Here is a 23234-nt window from a genome sequence, read left to right as displayed (position 1 = left end):
GGAGCCTGGTGGACTGCCGTCTCTGGGGTCGCACAGAGTCAGACAGGACTGAAGCGACTTAGCAGCAGCAGCAGCAGTGAAGTGATAGTGAAGTCGCTCAGTCGTGTCCAAGTCTGTGCTACCCCATGGACTGTAACCTACTAGGCTCCTCCGTCCATGGGATTCTCCAGGCGAGAATACTGGACAGGGTTGCCATTTCCTTCTCCAGGGGATCTTCCCGACCCAGGGATTGAACCTGGGTCTAGTATACAGTAAGTACATCCTTATTGTTTCCTCCATTCCTGTATCCAGAAAGTTCATTTTATCTGTAAAAATATTTCAGGCCACCCTTTACTGTATTATGTCTGACAAGAGGAAAGATTCCTATTAGGAGAAAATGCTGAAGGTATACATGCTTTTCACACATTAGTCCAATTCTTTCAGATTTTTATTGAAAATTTTAACTGAAAAATAATTTTTTTCTGAATGCAGAAAGTAGCCAATGAAATACTCGTAGCTTATGGCAGATTCATATTGATGTTTGACAGAAAACAACAGAATTATGTAAAGCAATTATCCTTCAATTAAAAAATTAAATTTTTAAAACTACTGGTAGTATATTTTCTTCATTCAAATCATAATTTTGTAATTTACTTAAAATAGAAACTTAAATCTTAACTTCTGAGTTTCCAAATAAACATGGGCTTTTTCTGGAGTCTCTACATTGTTTTTTCCTCCAATAATGAACTTCTGAGAAATATTTTGGTATGTTACTTTTTCCCACATCCTCTCTAATTTTATCCCCCAATAAAAGTTGCTTCTCTTTGAGTAAATTCCTTGTGAATTTGAGAGTCAGCATCTCTAATTTCTAAAAATTATACTGTTTCTATGTCATACTGAGTTGTCTTAAAGAAAATGAGCTCATTAAAATGTTTTAATCATGGATAAAGATGGTATTCTCTATTTAATCAGGAATTTATTTCCTCTCAATGCTTTAGTTTTTCTTTTTCTCTGTTGTTCAGTTGCTATGTCTGACTCTTTGGGGCCCCATGGACTGCAGCACACCAGGCTTCCACGTCCTTCACCATTTTCTGGAGTTTGTTCAAATTCATGGGTCCATTGAGTCCACGATGCCATCCAACCATTTCATCCTCTGCACTTCCCTTCTCTTTTTGCCTTCAATTTTTCCTAGCATCAGGGTCTTCTCCAGTGAGTCTGCTCTTTGCATCAGGTGACCAAAGTATCAGAGCTTCAGCATCAATCCTTCCAATTAATATTCAGAATTTATTTCCTTTAGGATTGACTGGTTGGATCTCCTTGCTGTCCAAGGGACTCTCAAGAGTCTTCTCCAGCACAATTCAAAAGCATCAATTCTTTGGCATTCATTCTTCTTTCTGGTCCAACCTTACATGACTACTGGAAAAACAATAGCTTTGACTATATGGACCTTTTATTTTCAGAGCCATGTCTCTTTTTAATATGCTGTCTATGTTTGTCATAGCTTTTCTTCCAAGAGACAAGCATCTTTTTTATTTCATGGCTGCAGTCACCATCCACAGTGGTTTTGGAGCCCAGTAAGATCTGCCACTGCTTCCACTTTTTCCCCTCTATTTGCCATGAAGTCATGAGACTGGAGGTCATTATCTTAGTTTTTTTAATGCTGAGTTTTAAACAGGGTTTTTCACTCATCTCTTTCACCCTCATCAAAAGGCTCTTCAGTTCCTCTTCAGTTTCTGATCAACCACCTCAGAAATGCATGTACTTTATTTACATTACATTAAAATACAGAAAGAAAGAAATGACAGAATTACCAAAAAGAATTTGTTAATCCACAACCATGGTAGAGAACTTTAATTCATATCTATTAGTAATTATGTTTAAGAGGGGGAAAACCTGCAGGTACATATTATTAATATATCTGAAAACATGTTTAGCTTAAGTTAATGAGAATACACTCTATATCTGAAAATTAGAGAATACACAGGTGGCTCACTGGTGAAGAATCCACTTGGCAAGGCAGGAGACACAGAAGACTCCACTTTGATCCCTGGGTCAGGAAGATCCCTTGGAGAAGGGAAGAGCAACCCGCTCCAGTATTCTTACCTGGGAAATCCCATAGACAAAGGAGCCTGGAGGGCTACAGTCCATGGGGTTGCAAAAAGAGTCGGTCACAACTGAGCACGCGTGCACACACACACACACACACACAGAGTTTTCAATAATCTTGGAGCATTTATAAAATGACCAACTAATAATATTCAGCAGGACATTAACAAAATATCACCTCAAAAAAAAGAATCACTTGAGTCTCAACCACGTAGGTTACTTCTAAATCATGTAAGTCTAGGAATAAGCAGCCTGTAGGTGATAAGAGCCAATCAGAGCCTCTTAGGGAGCCCACTCATTGTGATTTTTGCCATACTGTGGTCATTGTCATCATGATCAAACTGTAGTTCTTCCAACTCTACAGCTTGACTCCACCTTCACAAGAATGAAGAGGTAAGATGAACAGGATATGGGTGAGGCAGACAAGCCAGACAATGATGTGTCCCCCTTGCTCCCCTCTGTGACTTCCACCTACTTCTCATGGCCAGCAGAGCATGGGTTTTGGGGATGCCCTGTGGATTGACTGTTTTCAATACTATTCATCAAGTTGAAAAAAAGTTTAAAGAAAAAAAATCTGCTTCTTTTAAGAAAATATAGGGGGAAATGGACATTGAGAAAGAGGCTAAAAATAACTGCCATACTAGGATAGAAAGATAAAAAAGAATCAGCATCATAAAATCCACTTAATAAAAATGCCATTAAATTAGTAAAAAGTATATAGCAATTTAGCTATTTAGCAACTGCTAAAAGGTGTTTAGCAATTATCCTAGCTTTTACTAGGATAAACTAAATCACTCAGGCAATAGTCAGAAATACCTTTATGAATATGCAGTATATTAATAGTTTTACAGTCAATGATGATAAATGTATTACATACAAAACTACAGAACATAACTTAAGGTTTATTTTAGGGCACAGCGGCAGACACAAATGTTGCTACTTAATTAAAAAGACTGAAAATTAAAGAACTAGTTGCCCCACCCTAAGGATGAGACACTGAAAGGTAATCCCACACTTACAACATTTACACTTTTCATTCCCATTTTAAAGAATTACACAGCCACTCAGAGAGAAGAGCTAAGGCAATCTCATGCTGAGTACCTTCTTGGGCTCCCCTCCCACCCCTCCCAGGTGACTTCTCACAATTCAACAAAGACAGAAGTCATCAAAAGACTTTCCAAAATTAATCCACTCACAGGTTTCTGCATCCGGGAGTTTCATACTTTTCCTAGTGTAAGAGCTATCATTAAAGGCATTCCCTCCTTCTTTATACTCACAAGTTTAAGGAATGTGGGAAACTGGAAGGTTTTCCAATACTGATGCCATTCAATGGTTTGTTCTCTCCAGAATCAATCCTCATGTCTCTTAAAAACTGAGAGAACACTGAAGGCTTTCCCATAGTACTTGGTACTTGAAATTTCATCTTCTGTTAACAAAACGCTTGTGCAACAGGGTTTTCCACATTCCTTACATGAGTGTTCCTCTGTAGTGATTTCTCACACATGTTCTAAGGGACATTTTAAGGGACAATTGTCCCTAAAGGCTTTTACGTTCTGATGATGCTCATTGGATTTTCCCTTTAGTGTGAACTGCCACATGACTCCCTGGATATCACAACTGTATTCCTCAGATTTATCCCCAATACATAACCTTTTGTGTATATTAGAGTGAGTTTGAGCTGAAAGTTTATCATGAAGCTTGGACTTATGAGGTTTCTTTCATGAGTGAATTTACACAGGAGTTACTGAATATTACTTCATATTGAACAGACTGAAAGAAAGAGGCTCCTGAAGGCCCTCTTTCAGTGAATTCTCACATAGTTCCCAACAATCTCTCTTTCCTGGTATTCACATTGAGCATGGTCTCTTCCCACAATGTATCAGGAGTGATCTGTGTGACCCTTAAAGTACTAAAGAAGTGATGATTTGTCCTTCTGGGACGAGGTCATAAAAGACACTGTAGCCTCTGCATTAGCTCTTCTTTAAATCCAATGCTTTGGGACGACCCTGCTTCTACACCATAAAGATATTTAACCCTGTAAAGAATCCAACACGGTGAGTAAATGAAGGTTCCCTGCCAACAACCAGCTACTAACTTGCCAGGTGTGCCAGTGAGCCATTTTGGAAGTGGACTCTTTGGCAATAAAGTGGAGGATGGCAGCTCCTGCTGACATCTTGATTTCAACCTCATGAGAGATCCTGACCAGAACTACACAGATAGGCTGGTTCTGAATTCCTGATCTATAGATAATATATGTTTGCTGTTTAAAGCCACTATGTTTCAAGGGGAAATCTGTTATGAAACAGCAGCTGACTCATACATCTAGTATGAGTTGTCACAAGTTGTCTGAAAGATAAGAAATCAGTTACTGCATTCATATCCACCTGTTATGTATTCTCTTGTGCACAGAAAGGTAAGAATTAGTGGTGAAAGATTTTCCACAATGATTACATTCATAGGGTTTTTCTCCAGTGTGAGTTCTCACATGTTTCTTAACAGCTGAGAGATTATTAAATGCTTTCCCACAGTTACTGCATTCATAGGGTTTCTCACCAGTATGTATTCTCTTGTGAACAGTAAGAGAAAAGCTACTGCTGAAGGACTTTCCACACTGATTACACTCATAGGGTTTTTCTCCAGTATGAGTTCTCATATGCTGTGTCAGATATGAGCTCTTCCTAAAGGTTTTCCCACAGTCATTGCATTCATAAGGCTTCTCTCCTGTATGAATACTATTGTGCCCAGTAAGGGAGGACCTTGTGCTGAAGGCCTTGCCACACTGATTACATTCATGGTGATTCTCTCTCGTATGAATTCTCTTGTGGCTTTTGAGGTTACAACTAGTGCGGAAAACATGAAAACACTGGTTACATTCATAGGGTTTTTCTCCAGTGTGAATTCTCACATGCAGTCTAAGAGAGGAAGGATCATTGAAGGCTTTCCCACAGTCATTGCATTCATAGGGTTTCTCCCCATTATGTATTCTCTTATGAATAGTAAGATAAGATCTACTGCTGAAGGATTTTCCACACTGATTACAGTCATAGGGTTTTTCTCCAGTATGAATTCTTTTGTGCTGAGTAAGGTTAGATTTTGTGCTGAAGACTTTAAAACACTGATTACATTCATTGAGTTTCACTCCCAGATGACTTCTCTCCTGTTAAGAGATGAATGAAAACTATAGTTTATAATATTTTTTTAATATTCAATGCTGTTATACAAATTTTCTCTGCCAGGAATTCTGTTACATTATTATCATTGATGTTGTGGCTATCTATTTTAAATGCTTGTTAAATGGCTTCTGTCCAGTCTTCTGCCCAGTCTGAGTTTTTACAAGTTAAGAAAAGACAGACAGATGCATTGCCACAAGTCTTTATCATATTCACAGATAATTTTCTGATAAGTTTAAGACTATTTTATATTTTGACAGTCACATTTAAGGAAGTATTTACTTGTGGGAACTCTCAGCAAAAAAACAAGTCTGGAGCTAATTTATAATTTTCTCCAAATTCACAAGTGATTTACAGTATCTCTCCTGAGATACCATTATCTCATATGTTAATGACATTTCCCTATAATGACTCCCCTGATTATTTTGTTGCTTTTCTAACATGAAATTTTCCAACTGAGAAAAACCAGAAATTACCACATTGGTCTTACCGCTCTAACACCATTAGAATGTTCTTTTCTAAAAATATGCTTCTTTGGAGTTAACCATTTTGCTTTAAGTACCGTCTCCAAATCTAAAACAAATTGAAAAGAAATTTAAGTTAATGGTGAAAAAAATATGAGTAAAGACAAACTGAGGGATTAGGGTTTTTGAGGAGATTTTCAAGGAAAAGCATATGAGTATACAAATTATAGGTACTAAAAAAGGACTCTAAAAGCATTAGGATTGATCAGATTTACACTAGGAGGAATTATCAGGAAAGTAAAGTTCCAGGAAGGAATCAGAAAAAGAGTTCATATGAGACTTATTTAAAAAGGAAAAGGGACATTTTTTTCCCCTCTCTGAGTCCAAAGTAAAGTAGGAGACATTGAACAGAAGGTTAAAGAGGAAAAAAAGAAGGTGCATGAGGAAGCTCATACCAAATCTCTGTGGCCATCTCTGTCAGGAAAGAGCATATTTTAGGTATTTCCTAATGCAACACTCCCATACCCTGAATCACTGGCTAGAGCTACATCTCCAAGACTATTCCTCATATCTTCCTAGCGCTCACCTGGACAGGTGCCTGGGAGAATCCCGCCTTCCTCTGTTATCACCTTGTCTTCTTGCTCCAACTGGGAGATCAGACTGCGTTTATCAACATGATATCCTATTCATGGAGAAAAGACATGTGCTATTGGGGGGCTGTGCAAGTGACAAGCAACTCTATGAAACTGAAGCCAAGAATTCTGAAGATAGGGAACTGTGGCTTTTGGAGCAACGGAATAATTATATCTAAATTCTAATGACGATAGTAACTCTCAGGAAACAAAAGTACAAGCAATCTCGTTCAATATCCAGGGTGACAGGGCACACACAGTGCCAAAGTCCATACCCCAGTTTAAATACACAATACAAAAGCTATAAAGCTTTTAACTATAGAAAATATTAAGTCAGGGGAAGGAATATTCAGCTCATAGGGAAGGTGCTAAATAGCTCTACGAGCATGGGGATCATATCTGTCTCCTTCATCACCATACTTCTACACACCAGAAACACAGACAAGCTTGAAGTCTTGTGAGAAAAGAACGACAATGAAAATCATGGAATATGGAACTTTAAAAGTCCCTCCCTCTACAGAAACAGTGAATAAACTGGAAAAACTATAAGAACAACTTTATCAGAACCCTGAAAACTTACCAAAAGACTACGGCAACCAGGAAAATGCTTAATCAAGGACAAAAAATAGCTGACATTTTTAAGTGACCCTTGACTCACCCTTTGTTCCGTGCTTTGGCTATGACATTGAAGACAATTCCAAGTACTAGAGAGAGGAGGATAGACCCTCTTCTCAATACACTGTGGTGGTTTGTTTTGACCTTTCTGGTGGCTCCCTGAAGGACTGGCTCAAAGGGCTTGCCTTTACTTATCTAACCCCAAACTCTCCAAAGGTTGAGCTGGTTACACAGTGGGCTTGTGCTGAAAGCGTTAAAAAGGCAATATATTAGCCACTACTGCCTGAGGCAAATGGAACCAGCAGAGGAAAGCAAAAGGCAAACCAAGAAGCCTAGAATAAAAGTATAACCTAAAATGTTTTGGGGAATTTTTATAAAGCTTTTTGAAAAACTCCCTCATATTCCTTTAAATCTGGAAAGCCACAGGCATACCAGGCTTGGACACATATTCAGAAAAGACATGAGAGGGCATTAAGTCCTCATCTATGATAGACCTTCAGGGTCAGTACAAGGAAGAAGTGAAAATTCAGACAAAGTTGTAAACTGCCTGAGTTTGAAGGTATGCCCCTGCATAGAGATTCTGACTAGGAGCTTTTTTGTTCCAACTGTCTAAGGAAATCTCTGATAAGCCATTACTTAACCATTAAGCTGGGGGTTCACTGGTGGCCAAAGAAAGGCAATGCCAAAGAATGCTCAAACTACCGCACAATTGCACTCATCTCACACGCTAGGAAAGTAATGCTCAAAATTCTCCAAACCAGGCTTCAGCAATACATGAACCCTGAACTTCCAGATGTTCAAGCTGGTTTTAGAAAAGGCAGAGGAACCAGAGATCAAATTGCCAACATCCGCTGGGTTATCGAAAAAGCAAGAAAGTTCCAGAAAAACATCTATTTCTGCTTTATTGACTATGCCAAAGCCTTTGACTGTGTGGATCACAATAAACTGTGGAAAATTCTGAGAGAGATGGGAATACCAGACCACCTGACCTGCCTCTTGAGAAACCTATATACAGGTCAGGAAGCAACAGTTAGAACTAGACATGAACAGCAGACTGGTTCCAAATAGGAAAAGGAGTACATCAAGGCTGTATATTGTCACCCTGCTTATTTAACTCCTATGCAGAGTACATCATGAGAAACGCTGGACTGGAAGAAGCACAAGCTAGAATCAAGATAGCTGGGAGAAATATCAATAACCTCAGATATGCAGATGACATCACCCTTATGGCAGAAAGTGAAGAGGAACTAAAAAGCCTCTTGGTGAAAGTAAAAGAGGAGAGTGAAAAAGTTGGCTTAAAGCTCAACATTCAGAAAATGAAGATCATGGCATCTGGTCCCATCACTTCATGGGAAATAGATGGGGAAACAGTGGAAACAGTGTCAGACTTTATTTTTGGGCTCCAAAGTCACTGCAGATGGTGACTGCAGCCATGAAATTAAAAGACACTTCTTGGAAGGAAAGTTATGACCAACCTAGAGAGCACATTCAAAAGCAGAGACATTACTTTGCCAACAAACGTCCATCTACTCAAGGCCATGGTTTTCCCAGTGGTCATGTATGGATGTGAGAGTTGGACTGTGAAGAAAGCTGAGTGCCGAAGAATTGATGCTTTTGAACTGTGGTATTGGAGAAGACTCTTGAGAGTCCCTTGGACTGCAAGGAGATCCAACCAGTCCATCCTAAAGGAGTCCAGTCCTGGGTGTTCACTGCAAGGACTGATACTGAGGCTGAAACTCCAATACTTTGGCCACCTCATGTGAAGAGCTGACTCATTGGAAAAGACCCTGATGCTGGGAGGGATTGGGAGCAGGAGGAGAAGGGGACGACAGAGGATGAGATGGCTGGATGGCATCACCGACTCGATGCACTTGAGTTTGGGTGAACTCTGGGAGTTGGTGATGGACAGCGAGGCCTGGTGTGCTGTGATTCATGGGGTTGCAAAGAGGACATGACTGAGCGACTGAACTGAACTGAACTCACTGGTGGCTCAGGGTAAAGAATCCACCTGTGAAGACAGGAGCCAGAGGTTCGATCCCTAAGTCAGAAAGATCCCCTGGAGAAGGGAATAGCAACCCACCTTACTCTTCTTGCCTGGGAAATGCCATTGCCAGAGAAGCCTGCAATACTATAGTCTATGGAGTTGCAAAGAGTTGGATGCAGAAACTAAAACAACCACCACCACCATTAAGCTAACAGAACAGTTTTCAGTGGCCATGTACAACGAATACTGACATTACAAAAATGAGTTCAAAAAGACCACTAAACATGCATATCACACCAACTATAAGAAACAATACCAACAAACTCTAGGGATGGGGAAAACAAGTGATTCCAGAATTATGTTACAACATTCTAAATGTCTAGTTTTCAACAACAACAAAAAACTATAAGGCAGGCAAATAAACAAAAGTATTTAGATCGCATATTAAAAAGCAGAGACATTACTTTGCCAAGAAAGGTCCATCTCGTCAAGGCTATGGTTTTTCCAGTAGTCATGTATGGATGTGAGAGTTGGACTATAAAGAAAGCTGAGCACCGAAGAATTGATGCTTTTGAACTGCGGTGTTGGAGAAGACTCTTGAGAGTCCCCTGGACTGCAAGGAGATCCAACCAGTCTATCCTAAAGGAAATCAGACCTGAATATTCGTCAGAAGGACTGATGCTAAAGCTGAAACTCCAATGCTTTGGCCACCTGATGTGAGGAACTGACTCACTGGAAAAGACCCTGATGCTGGGAAAGACTGAGGGCAGGAGGAGAAGGGGATGACAGAGGATGAGATAGTTGGATGGCATCACCAACTCAATGGAGATGAGTTTGAGCAGACTCCGGGAGTTGGTGATGGACAGGGAGGCCTGGTGTGCTGTGATCCATGGGGTCATGAAGAGTTGGACACAACTGAGCGACTGAACTGAACTGATGGTCCATTACAGGAAAAAAAAAAAAAATCAGTAGAAACTATCCTTGAGGAAGCCCAAATGTGGGGCTTGGTGACTATTTTAAATATGATCAAAGATCTAAAGGAAACCATAAAACCAAATTCTGATCAAAGAGAAAATATCTTAAAGAGAGAAATTATAAAACAAAACCAAACATAAATTATGGAGTCGAAAAGCACAATAACTAAAATGAAAAATTCAGAAGAGGGGTTCAACAACAGACTTGAGCAAGAAGAAAGAATCAGTAACTAAGAAGATAGGACAATTTATACTACTCAGCCTGAAAAACAGAAGGACCGAAAAGAAACTAAATACAACCAGCACCTAAAAGACCCACAGGATACCAACATACACATAATAGGAGTCCCTCAAATGAAGAAGAAAATGGACAGAACGGATATTTAAAGAAATAATGGCTAAGAATTTCCCCAAATTTGATGAGACATAATGTACACAACCAAGAAGCTTGACAAACTCAAGACAGGATAAACTCAAAGAATCAGAATCCATCCTAAAACACAATATAATTAAACTCTGAGAAGTCAAAGAGTATCCCTGACAGCAGCAAGAGAGAGGTGATTCAACACACACACAGAATCACTGTTAAGAGTAAGAGCAAAAAAAAAAAAAAAAGAGTAAGAGCCAATTTTGGATGAGAAAGCATAGGTAACAGACATTGGAAGATATACCGAAGCTACTTTAAAAAAAAGTTAACCGAAGATTCTGTATGTAGCTAAACTGCCCTTCAAAAATAAATCAAGAAATTCCTATAAACAAAATCTGAATATTTGCCATTAACATATCTATCCTACAAGAAATGCTAACAGGAAATTTTTAACCTTGAAATGAATGGGCAATGAATACTGACTCAAATCCACACAAACATATGAAGAACACCAATAAAGGAAAATACACAGGTAAATATAAACATCAAAAACAATTGTTTATTTTTGGATTGTTAATTCCTTGTTATTTTTGGCTCCCTTTTTTTTCCAATATGATTTGAAAGAGAAATGCCTGTGTTAATGGGACACAAAGTATAAAGATATAATTTGTTATTTAAAAAAAAAAAACAGTATAAGGAAGGGTGCAGCTATACAGGAGCTAATCTTTTGTATACTGAAATAAAGTCAATATTAAGTCAGAACAGACTGTCTAAAATTAAAACTGGAATCCCTCCCACAACCACTAAGAAAATAACTAAAAAACAGAAACAGAAATGAAAAGGGAATCAAAATGGTCCACTAGAAAATACCTAACACAAAAGTAAACAATAATAGAGGAACAAAAATGATATAGAGCACACAGAAGACAAGAGAATGACACAACTAAGTCCTTCTTGCAAGGAATTCCATTAAAGGTAAATGGATTAATCTGGTGCAATTAAAAGGCAGATTTTAGCAGAACAGACAGGAAATAATCAATGATATATGACATATCTATAAGAGACTCACATTATATCTAAAGACACTAACAGGTTGAAAATCAACAAATGGAAAAACAAATTCCATACAAACAAGAGACAGAAAAGAGAGAATGTTTTGCCTCATACTATTATGAGGCAAAATGGACTTTGAGACAAAAACTGTTACAAGACACAAAAAAAGATACAACATGATTAAGACAATTAATCAAGAAGATATGATAATTACAGACATATACTACCTAATAACTAAGGTCTAAAATGTATAAATTCAAAACTCACAGAATTGAAGGGAGAAACAGATCTACAATAATAATTGCAGACTTCAATGCCCCACTTTTATAATGGATAATGGGTAGAACAACCCGTTAAAAGATCAATAAGGAAACACAGGACTTAAACAATCCTATAAGCTTACTAGACCTCACAGACATAAAATACTTTATTCAGCAACAGTATATTCAACACAAGTGCATGTGAAAGATTCTCTGTAACAAAGCATACGTTAGTTCACAAAACAAGTCTACATAAATTTAAAAAGAATAAAGTCATATAAAGTATCTATTGGATCATGACAGAAGCAAATTAAAAGTAAGTAATAGAGAATATATATTGAACATTTTAATTAAGAGGACAATACTAGGGCTTCCCAGGTGGCACTAGTGGTCAAGAACCCACTTCTGCCACTGCAGAAGTCAGAGAAGTGGGTTCGATCCCTGGGCTGGGAAGATCCCCTAGAGTAGGAGATGGAAACCTGCTCCAGCATATTGGCCTGGAAAATTCCATGGACAGAGGAGCCTGGCAGGCTATACAGTCCATAGGGTCACAAAGAGCTGGACACAACTGAGTGAGCACACACCCAAGATGAGAATATAACCAAAATCATCTACAGACTCAATGAAATCAGCATCAAATTTCTAATGGCCTTTAAAAAAAAAAAATAAATGGACAAGCTGATCCTAAAATTCATATGGAATTGCCACGGGATCCTGAATAGACAAAAAGCAATCTTAAAAAAGAACTAAATAGGAAGAACCCCATTTACTGACATTACCTCAAACTAACAGTAATGAAGACAATGCGCTACTGGCACAAGGAGGGACCCACCAGGTTATGGCAGGTTTCCACAGGTTGATGGAAAATAACAGAGTTCATAAGCTCACATGCTTATGGTCAAATAACTTCTGGCAACTGGGCCAAAACAGTTCAATGGGGAAGGGAATAGTCTCTGCTACAAAGGTGATGGGATAATTGAATTAATATATGCAAAAGAATTAAGCTGACAATTTCTCTAAGCCATATAAAAATTAACTCAAAATAGGTAAAAGATTTCATTGAAAAAGTAAAACTAGAACATTTTGGAGAAAAACAGAGGCAAAATTTCAGGACCTTGGACTTGACAGTAACTAGGTATGATATCAAAAGCACAAGATAAAAAGAAAAAGTACATAAACTGGACTTCATCAAAATTAAAACTTTTGAGTATCAAAGGACACTATCAAGAAAATGAAAAGATATCACACAATGGGAGAAACCATTTACAAATAGGGTCTAGCATTCAGAATATAATAAACTTATTATAAAGTAAAATAAAGTAAAAATAAAAAGTTAAAAAAAAAAAGAATATGATAAACTTCCAAAACCCAAAACCAAAAAAAACAACAATAAAAAAATTGGCTTGAAAAGACATTTCTCCAAAAATGATATACAGTCAACAATTACATGAAAAAATGTTCTGTTTCATTAGTAATTAGGGAAATGCAAATCAAAACATGTAACAGGAAATGGCAACCGACTCCAGGATTCTTGCCAAAATTCCATGGACAGAGGAGTCTTGCAGGCTACAGTTTATGGGAACACAAAGAATCACACTACAGAGCATGCACTCAAACCAAAACAGGTGAGACACCACATTATACCCAAGATGATGGCTATCTTCAAAAAAGCAAATACTGGGGGAAGACACAGAGAAATTGGAACTTTCACATAGTGGGGCAGCTGCTGTAAAAAACTGGTTGGTGGTTCCTCAGAAAACTAAACATAGCAATATGAAACCAAAAATTCCACTCCTAGACATACACCAAATAGGAACTGAAAATAGGTGTTTAGACAAACGCGTGTACACAAATATTCATAGCAGCATTATTTAAACTAGCCAGTAAGTGGAAACTACCCAAATGCCTATTAACCAATGAATCAAAAAACCAAAATGTGGTATATCCATAAAGTGGATTATTCAGTCATAAAAAGGAATAAAGAACTTATAAATGCTACAACACAGGTAAACCTTTAAATATTAAGTTGCCTGGAAGAAATGGGAAAGATGACGTATTTCATAATTTCATTGATATGAAAATATTCCAAATAGGCAAATCCACAGAAACAGGAAGCAAATTAGTAGTGGCAGGCAGTAGGGGGGTGGGGATGATAACAGGTACTGATCAATTAATGGGTACAGGTTTCTTTTAAGGGTGATGAGAATGCTCTGAAATTAGTGTTGATGGCTGCACAACTCTGACTATATCAAAAACCAAGCAATTACCTTCAATTAAAAAAAATTTTTTAATAAATTAAAAAAGACTTTTAATGATTAAAATGGTAAATTTTATGTTATATGAATGATAGATACCTCAGTTTTTAAAAAGTCTTGTTACCTGAGTCATTAAATAAATGCAGGAATAATGTAGGGCTTACCAAGCCACGCCAGGTTCCTGCAGTTCTCCAGCATCACATCTCTGTACAGTTTTCGCTGAGAAGAGTCTAGCAGTGCCCACTCCTCCTGGGTGAACTCCACGGTCACGTCCTCGAAAGTCACCAAGTCCTAAACCACCATAAACACTGTGGCTTAACTAAGGACCATCCCCACCAATGCTGAGAGAAAAAGAGCCAAGGACAACAAGAGTAGGAAGAGAGAGTTCAAGGCAGGAGCTGTATGGGCAGGGTTCTGAGCTCTGCTCTCAACTGCTCCTGGGTTTGGCCCTGGACACTCATCTCCTGTCTACTCATGCCCACCCCCAGGGCCACTTGTGCCCCTAACACACAGGCAATTTTATTTTCCAGTGAGACCGTGACATCCTGCAGTCGAATTCCCCTCAACCTCAAAGGCTGAGCACAGGTCTAAGACACTGCAGAAATCAGAGAAGTACTTGGCAAATGGATGAAAGATGCCCCAGTGGCCACCAGCAACAGTCATGTATTTCCTTAGCTTCCCCTTAAAACTCTCACCAAAGGGGGCTGAGAGTGGGGAGGAGGGAAGGAGGGAAGGAATGGGAGTTTGGGATTAGCAGAGGCAAACTATTATATATAGGATGGATAAATCACAAGTCCTACTGTATAGCACAGGTAACTATATTCAATGTCCTGTGGTAAACCATAATGGAAAGAATATGAAAAAGAAAATATATGTATGTGTGTATAAGTGAGTCACTTTGCTGTACAGCATAAATTAACATTGTAAATCACTAATACCTCAGTAAAATTAAAAAACAAAACTCTCAGCAAAACATGGTGTAGACAGTGACCTTGGAGGAAGCTCGACATGGCAGTAAATGCTGACGTGTGCTGACGTTGTCTGGGTCGCCCCGAACCCTCCACCAGATGCCTGAAAACCTGATCCAGCTCCAGGTCACTGAAGGGACAAGTCTAACTTTTGGTCAAAGGAATACGATCTGGAAACAGGAATGTCTGACTCACCTGTAACCAGTCTGTCAGGAAGCCACGGGCCAACCCTTCCTCCTCTGTGTATCCTTTCTGGTGAGGGGCTGTGTACAGGGATGACTCAGCTGGAGAAGAAGAAATATCCCAAGAACCCAGGCTTGCCCGCTGTTCTCATTCATAAATCTGGAGGCTTAGGCTTACTCACATACTTGTAATTGACTGTATCCCCAACACACAGAGAGGACATACCGACACCCAAACACCCACACCCAGCTTCCCCCGGAGGCAGAACGGAGCTGTCTCATTCGGGGTCAGAAAATAGGGCCAAAGGTCTTACACCACACTGGAGCAAGAAAGGACTATTCTTGTTCTGCAGATGAAGAAACTAAACTGCCAAAGGATACCACTGTTACTAGCTCAAGTGTATACAAAGAATCAGAAGTATAATTCAAAAGCTCCCACACATTTGCAACACAGGTGACGTCTCTCCAGATTTACAAACCAGCTAAGTCCCAATCCCCAGCAGCAGAGAGTCGGGCCTCCGTGACCTTGGGGCTCCAAGGGTAACACTCACACCTCATCTGCTCAGTCCCCTCCCTCCACCTGCTCTGTGGTGCATGAGACTCTAGCACCTGGTCAGTTCTGAGGGCTGACCCTCAAACTCACCACAAATGGAGGACAGGACCATGGTCGCCATCCTGCAATTCAGACAGTGACGTCTTCCTCAGCAACAGGGAGCTGGAGAACCAGGATGCCCCTCCTCTCGTCCCCACAGTGCACTCAGGACTGGGCTCTGGAATGAATGGGAAAATAAGAAGTTGTCACAGTCTCTCTCTCCAGGCTACTGAGGATGAGCCTTTCGTAGACTGTCCACCATGTCCTCCGTCAAAATGCAGAATGTGTGTGTACACGCTGCTACCTTTAAAATGCACTGGCACGCACGTTCTTGACCACTGAGCCAGGCAGGAAGCCCAGCAAAGGATTACTGTTTCAGTTACTAAGGTTGGGGATGATTTGTCACGCAGCGATAGGTAACAAATACATCCTCACTTTCAGCAGATGGTCCTGCATCCTACTTCTCAGTCATCTTCGTGAGAAGGAATCTACCTTCCCATCTTGTCACCAAAACTGTGTCCTGTGCCATGGTTTTCTCCGTCTCTGGTTATAAACGAGGACCTGGCTTCTCTACAGTGCTGGGTGGGGCCGTTCTGTTCTGTGCTTCATCCCTTTTAGGAGTTGGACACCAGCAATTACCTCTACTTTGCCCTTCCTTTCAAGCTCTCCCACTCTACTGGACTCCCTCGCACCATTTAAACTCAATGCAGTGTTTTCAGTGGTGAGACACTACTATTCTAACCACAGAGTTTTCTTTCTAGTTACCACCCAGTCTCTCTCCATCATCACAGCCAAAGTTTTTTTTGTTTTCTTTTCACTCTCTATTTCATTTCCTCATGTCCCACCCACTCTGAGACACAGTTTTGTTCGGTTTCCACCACTACCTATTCAATTGGTAGAACTGCCACTGATCTTATTTATAGAACAAAAACAGAGATTGTAACTACAATGATACCATTTCTTATCTGTCAGACCAGCAAAGACACAGGGGACCACATCTTTCACTGCCAAGGTTGTACAGAAGAGCACTCTTACACACTGCTGGGATACAAATACAGCCCCTATGGAAGGAAATCTGTCAACCTCAAGTGAAATGCAAAACATTTATCATATTCCTGTCAATCATACTACAAGGAATCTATTTGAAAGACTGTTGTTGTTTAGTTGTTAACTCATGTCCGACTCTTTGCAACCCCATGGATTGTAGTCTGCTAGGCTCCTCCATGCAAGGGATTTCCCAGGCAAGAATACTGCAGTGGGTTGCCATTTCCTTCTCCAAGGGACCTTCCCGACCCAGGGATTGAACCCATGTCTCCTGCATTAGCTGGCAGATTTTATACCACTGAGCCACCAGGGAAGCCCCTGTCAACATCAGCAGTTCACATTTTCTATTTCTCTGATGACATACAAAATCTGAACAGACTGATCACTAGCAAGGAGACTTAATCAGTAATAAAAAACCTCTTAGCGAATGAAAGCCCAGGACCAAGCAGCTGCACAGATTAACTTTACCACACATTCCAAGAAGAACTAACACCAAGCCTTCTCAAAATCTTCCCAAAAAGAGAAGGCGGGGAATTCTTTCAAACACAGTTCACAGGGAAAGTATTTCCCTGATACTGAAAACCAGACAAGGAAGCCACACAAAAAAGAAAATTACAGGTCAACAGCCCTGATGAACAGATGCAAAAATCCTCAACAAAATATTAACAAACCAAATCCAACAATAAATCATACACCATGGATCACACACCATGATCAAGAAGGATTTATTCCCGGGATAAAGGGGTGGTTCAATTCAATCAATGTGGTATACCACATAAACAAAATAAGGAAAAAAAATCATATAATTATCTCAACAGATGCAGAAAAAATATTCAACAAAATTTAACATCCATTTATGATAAAAAAACTCTCCACAAAGCAGGTACAAAGGAAACATACCTCAAGATAACGAAGGCCATATACAATAAGCCCACAGCTAACATACGCAATGTGAAAAGCTGAAAGCTTTTCCTCTAAGATCAGGAACAGGCAAGGATGCCCACACTCTTGCCACTTCTATTCAACATAGTACTGGAAGTCTCAGCTGGAGCAATCAGGCAAGAAAAAGAAATAAAAGGCATCTGAGTCGGAAAGAAAAAAGTAAAACCTTTTCACTAATTGCAGATGGCATGATTTTACATATAGAAAAGCATAAAGATTTCATTAAAAAACTTATAACAATTGAATTCAGTAAAGTTGCAGGGTAAAAATCAATACAAAATCTGTTGTTTCCTTACACTAATAATGACCTATAAGAAAAATAAATTAAGAAAACAATCCCATTATACAATTGCATCAAAAAGAATAAAATACCTAGGAATTTAACCAAGGGTGTGAAAGACCTATATACTGAAAACTACAAGCCACTGCTCTTGCACTTTCGTACAAATTTTAGGTGTTCTATTTCTTTACGAAATACCACTGGATTTTTGATAGGGATTACTTTCAACCTGTATATTGTCTTGGGTACTACGGACATTTTAACAATATTAATTCTCTCCATCCATGCCTAGAATCCTAATCCTAGTTTGAATCCAAAATATTCTGGGTCCTGGCAAAACCCTCATGCACGAGGGTTCAGTCACTCGGTCGTATCCAACTCTTTGCAACCCCATGGACTGTAGCCTGTGAGGTTCCTCTGTCCGTGGGATTTCCCAGGTAACCACACTGGAGTGGGTGAGTTGCCATCTCCTTCTCTAGGCAATCTTCCCGACCCAGGGACCAAACTTGGGTCTCCTGCATTGGCAGGGGGATTCTTTACCACTGAGCCACCTGGCAAGCCCGGCACACCCTTCAGTCGAATAAAAGAGGATAGTTGGTTACCATAAATTGTGCACTCAAAGCATATCTACTGCATGACAAGCAAGCATTCCTCTTAAGAATGTTACAGAAAAGACAGAACGAAAAAGGCACACACACAAACACAAACAATCAGTGAAAACCAACAATGTCAGCTTACTCAAAATGATTGCCTGCAATATAAATCACCAGACTGTATTTCAGAAACAGGTAAAGAAATAAAGTTAATTCTTATTAGAAAGCAAGGTGTAGAGTATAATCTGCAGAAACTACTGCCCTACCCTTCCATCTACAAGCTGTTGCTCAGTATTCCTCCAACTGATTTTTAAGTCTCATGAAGATAAAACAAACAAAACACAACATAAAACCAAACACTTGCTCAAAAGACATTTGGTTGCTGGTTAATTCAATTTTGAATTTCTGCTGCCAATATAAAAAAGTACAAATTACTTTTTCCCCCATGCACCCTGTTTTGAATCTTTGTGGAAGATTTATAGGGTTTTAGAAGTCAAACTGAACCAGGCCTGCGGAATGTTGCTGAGCAGTCCTGCTAGTCTTTAGTGGGATGACTTTTGATACTACAGATACACATATATATTTATACTTAAATATATAAAATATACTTAAAATATATGAAATCCTAAAATTTTTGGTATTATGGAACACAAGTAAATCTACATTTATTACTTATAGTTATTTACATGTTTGTTTAATGTGCATTTGCCCATAACTATATTTACTTATTTACACATGCATCACCACACTTCTTACTATCTTTCCCTTGAATATGCTAAGTCACTTCAGTCGTGTCCGACTCTGTGCTACCCATAGACGGCAGCCCACCAGGCTCCCCCATCCCTGGGATTCTCCAGACAAGAACACTGGAGTGGATTGCCATTTCCTTCTCCAATGCATGAAAGTGAAAAGTGAAAGTGAAGTCGCTCAGTACTGTCCGACTCTTAGCGACCCCATGGACTACAGCCTACCAGGCTCCTCTGTCCATGGGATTTTCCAGGCAAGAGTACTGGAGTGGGGTGCCATCACCTTCTCCCTCCCTTGGATATAATCCCCATCAAACAATTTTTTTTTTTTTAAGATACTTGCACTTGCAGTGACTCCTTGTGTTTACAACCTGAGCACAGCAAAGGGCTATTAGCAGTTCTGCATAGCTGAGGCTGCTGGAAATTGTTTTTACAAGACCCACATGGTACTTACCTAATCACACAGAAATCCACGTGTCAATGAGGACAGGTGAACCTTGAGACTGGTTTCAACTCAGACTTGAACTCCAGAAATAATTTACTTGTCTGTTGGGGGGTGGGGGGAGAAAAAGGATACAAAGATTGCTTTTGAGATTTTTTGGGGAGGCATAATACAATTGCTGGATGGAAGGGCCGCACCATTCACTCTTCTTTCTATTAATATTTACTGTACCGATTTAACACGTAATTGCAAGTTACGACTAGATTTTCCTGATTCTTGTCCAGCCATCTGCCCTCTGAGTAGGAGTAAGCGGCTTCACGCGGTGAGCATTCATTCAACGTGCTCAACTCTTTTAGCTGGATAGTGACTGTCTTTTTGTGATTCCAGACACTTTTAACAAGACTCGTCACTCAAGGGCACTAAAAGTGTCTCCGCTAACCTTTCAAGTTCATTCAGGGCTTTGAAGATTTTAAGACCCTAGAACAGGGTTTGCAAACCTCAGCACTATTGATAATGCTTTGTCACGGGGGCTATTTAGTGCACTGCAGGATGTCCAATAGCATCCCTAGCTTCCACCCACTTGAAGCCAGTAGCAGCCCCTCCCATTTGTAACAACCAAAACAATGCCCCCAGACGACTAAATGTCCCCTAGGAGGCAAAAAACACACCAGGGTAAGATGGTGGGGAGATGGGGAATTCTGAGAAGGGGACAGCGATGCCCAGAGCTAGGAGGAAACCGAAGCTATGCGCCGACCTGCCGTAACAGCCTGAGGCCCCAGGGGTGGAAACGCGGCTCACGGGAAAGGGGGAGGAACGCTATAGTCCGTGACCGGGGTGCCCCAAACTCATGCCCCTTCCTAGACTCCTACGGGAGCCCAGGAGGGCCGGCAGCCCACAGAGTCCTGCCTCTTGCAATGATGCCGAACATACCACGTGAATCCAATCCCCCAGCGGAGAAGACCGTACCCACAGTTCAGCGAGCCGCCCCGCTATTTCTTCCTCTGTCCCATCGACGCTTCCGCTTCCGGTCTTGGGCTGGAGCAGGGGCTTCAGTTTCCGGCATCTAGCCGCCGCGGACAGTGAGGCCCTGCAGGGTTGAGGCGGCGGGCGACTGCGGCCTTGCACCCAAGCCTCGGACGAGGCGTTCTCGCTTGCGTAGGTGAGTCCAAGGGTGGGCCGTAGTGTGGGTCAGAGCCAGGGACTGAAACCGGCTCTAGGGGCGGGGCTGTGGGCGGGCACCAGCTTGTGGGCGGAACCAAGCCTGGAGGGCTGGGTTGTGGGCGGACACCCGTCCTGTGAGGGGACTAAGGGCCGGGCTTTGATTGGGTGCGGATCTGAGGGGCGGGGCTAGAGTCTCACAGCCTAATGCTGGGCAGAGACTAGTTCCAGGGGCGGGGATAAGGACGGGCCGGAGAGCGGCAGAAGGCGGCTCCAGGGACCGGATCGAAGGCGGCGGGTTGGCGGGGGTGTGTGGGGGAGTGGTGGGGCAGTCCATGCATTCCCAGGCTGTACAGGTTCCGGGGTGCGGGTGGCGGGGGGAGTTCCTGGTTCCTGAGTGATAAAGAATCCACCTGTCAATAAAGGAGAGGCTGGTTCGATCCCTGGGTGGGGAAGATGCCCTGGAGAAGGAAATGGCAACCCCTTCCAGTATTCTTGCCTGGGAAATCCCACGGACAGAGGAGACTAACGGGCAAAAGAGAGAAATATGACTTAACCACTAAACAACAAGTAGATGAAAGCTAAACAAACAGCTTTTCTTCAGTCCTTTCCCCATGTTCGGGAACCACACACAGCCCAACAAAACCACGTGCCATATATAGGACTTTTTTTTTTTTTAACGGTCGTCCTTAAATTTTTTATAAAATTGGATCGTATATTCACTTTTCTCTTTAACTTGCTATCACAAATCAGTAGATAGGGATGTAAAGCTATTTTATTTTAATTTTTTGTGGGAGAGGGGGCTAGGTCATAGATGCACATATAGAAATCTTTACTGTCTCATACCATCTCGCAGTCCTTTTACCCAGATATAACCATAATTTTCTCCTCTAACCATCCAGATTCAGTGTATGTAAGTATGTCTGTGTATGTGTTCGTACAGTTCCAAGAGGGAAGTCCCTAAGCAGGAACTGAAGCTGATAAATTGCATCTGGATTTACTGAAGAGATTTAAATTTATACTGGAGAAAGATAAACCAGTGATGAATTCTTAGAAATTAAACAAACAAGAGAAATTTACCATTTAGATGATCCAAAGAAAAAATGAGAGAGAAAATGTAATCATAATATCTAGATCAGATTCAAGTCCTAGAATGGTAAACATCTATGTAGTAAAACAATAGTTCGGTTCAGTTGCTCAGTCGTGTCCGACTCTTTGCGACCCCATGAATCGCAGCATGCCAGGCCCCCCTGTCCATCACCAACTCTCGGAGTTCACTCAGACTCAAGTCCATCGACTCAGTGATGCCATCCAGCCATCTCATCCTCGGTCGTCCCCTTCTCCTCCTGCCCCCAATCCCTCCCAGTATCAGGGTCTTTTCCAGTGAGTCAGCTCTTCGCATGACATGGCCAAAGTACTGGAGTTTCAGCTTCAGCATCAGTCCTTCCAATGATCTCCTTTAGAATCCAGGGCTGATCTCCTTCAGAATGGACTGGTTGGATCTCCTTGCAGTCCACAGGACTCTCAAGAGTCTTATCCCACACCACAGGTCAAAAGCATCAATTCCTCAGTGCTCAGCTTTCTTCACAGTCCAACTCTCACCTCCATACGTGACCACAGGAAAAACCATAGCCTTGACTAGACGGACCTTAGTCGGCTAAGTAATGTCTCTGCTTTTGAATATGCTATCTAGGTTGGTCATAACTTTTCTTCCAAGGAGTAAGCGTCTTTTAATTTCATGCCTGCAGTCACCGTCTGCAGTGATTTTGGAGCCCCAAAAATAAAGTCTCACACTGTTTCCACTGTTTCCCCATCTATTTCCCATGAACTGATGGGACCAGATGCCATGATCTTCGTTTTCTGAATGTTGAGCTTTAAGCCAACTTTTTCACTCTCCGCTTTCACTTTCATCAAGAGGCTTTTTAGTTCTTCTTCACTTTCTGCCATAAGGGTGGTGTCATCTGTATATCTGAGGTTATTGATATTTCTCCCAGCAATCTTGATTCCAGCTTGTGTTTCTTCCAGTCCAGCGTTTCTTATGATGTACTCTGCATAGGAGTTAAATAAGCAGGGTGACAATATACAGCCTTGACATACTCCATTTCCGATTTGGAACCGGACTGTTGTTCCATGTCCAGTTCGAACTGTTGCTTCCTGACCTGCATACAGATTTCTCAAGAAGCAGGTCAGGTGGCCTAGTATTCCCATCTCTTTCAGAATTTTCCACAGTTCATTGTGATCCACACAATCAAAGGCTTTGGCATAGTCAATAAAGCAGAAATTGATGTTTTTCTGGAACTCTCTTTTCCATGATCCAGCGGATGTTGGCAATTTGATCTCTGGTTCCTCTGCCTTTTCTAAAACCAGCTTGAACATCAGCTAGTTCATCATAAATTGACTTTCAATTTATCCTAACTTATTATATAAT

The 23234-nt window shown here is 40.8% G+C and overlaps 1 protein-coding gene across 7 annotated transcripts; it reads right to left on the bottom strand.

The window, feature by feature from the left end:
- Positions 1-409: 409 nt before the first annotated feature.
- Positions 410-20881, bottom strand: ZNF557 (zinc finger protein 557). Of its 7 annotated transcripts, none has more exons than XM_069591200.1 (8): positions 20615-20881; positions 19661-19752; positions 15653-15779; positions 15023-15111; positions 14024-14150; positions 6306-6401; positions 5746-5828; positions 410-5242 (listed from the first exon to the last, which is right to left on the bottom strand). In XM_069591200.1, exons 3-8 carry the CDS (start codon positions 15681-15683, stop codon positions 4460-4462), a joined length of 1209 nt encoding a protein of 402 aa, XP_069447301.1. In that variant the 5' UTR covers positions 15684-15779; positions 19661-19752; positions 20615-20881; the 3' UTR covers positions 410-4459. The 7 variants fall into 7 exon arrangements, with proteins under 7 accessions (XP_069447301.1, XP_069447303.1, XP_069447300.1 ...); XM_069591202.1 differs by having other exon boundaries at positions 15023-15090; positions 20615-20869; XM_069591199.1 differs by having other exon boundaries at positions 20579-20857.
- Between the last annotated feature and the right edge of the window lie 2353 nt (positions 20882-23234).

The sequence above is a fragment of the Ovis canadensis genome, chromosome 5 (assembly GCF_042477335.2).
Source record: "Ovis canadensis isolate MfBH-ARS-UI-01 breed Bighorn chromosome 5, ARS-UI_OviCan_v2, whole genome shotgun sequence".
In the NCBI taxonomy this organism is placed as follows: Eukaryota; Metazoa; Chordata; class Mammalia; order Artiodactyla; family Bovidae; genus Ovis; species Ovis canadensis.
The sequence above is the reverse complement of the archived record's forward strand: the minus strand, read 5'-3'. Positions and strand labels throughout refer to the sequence as shown.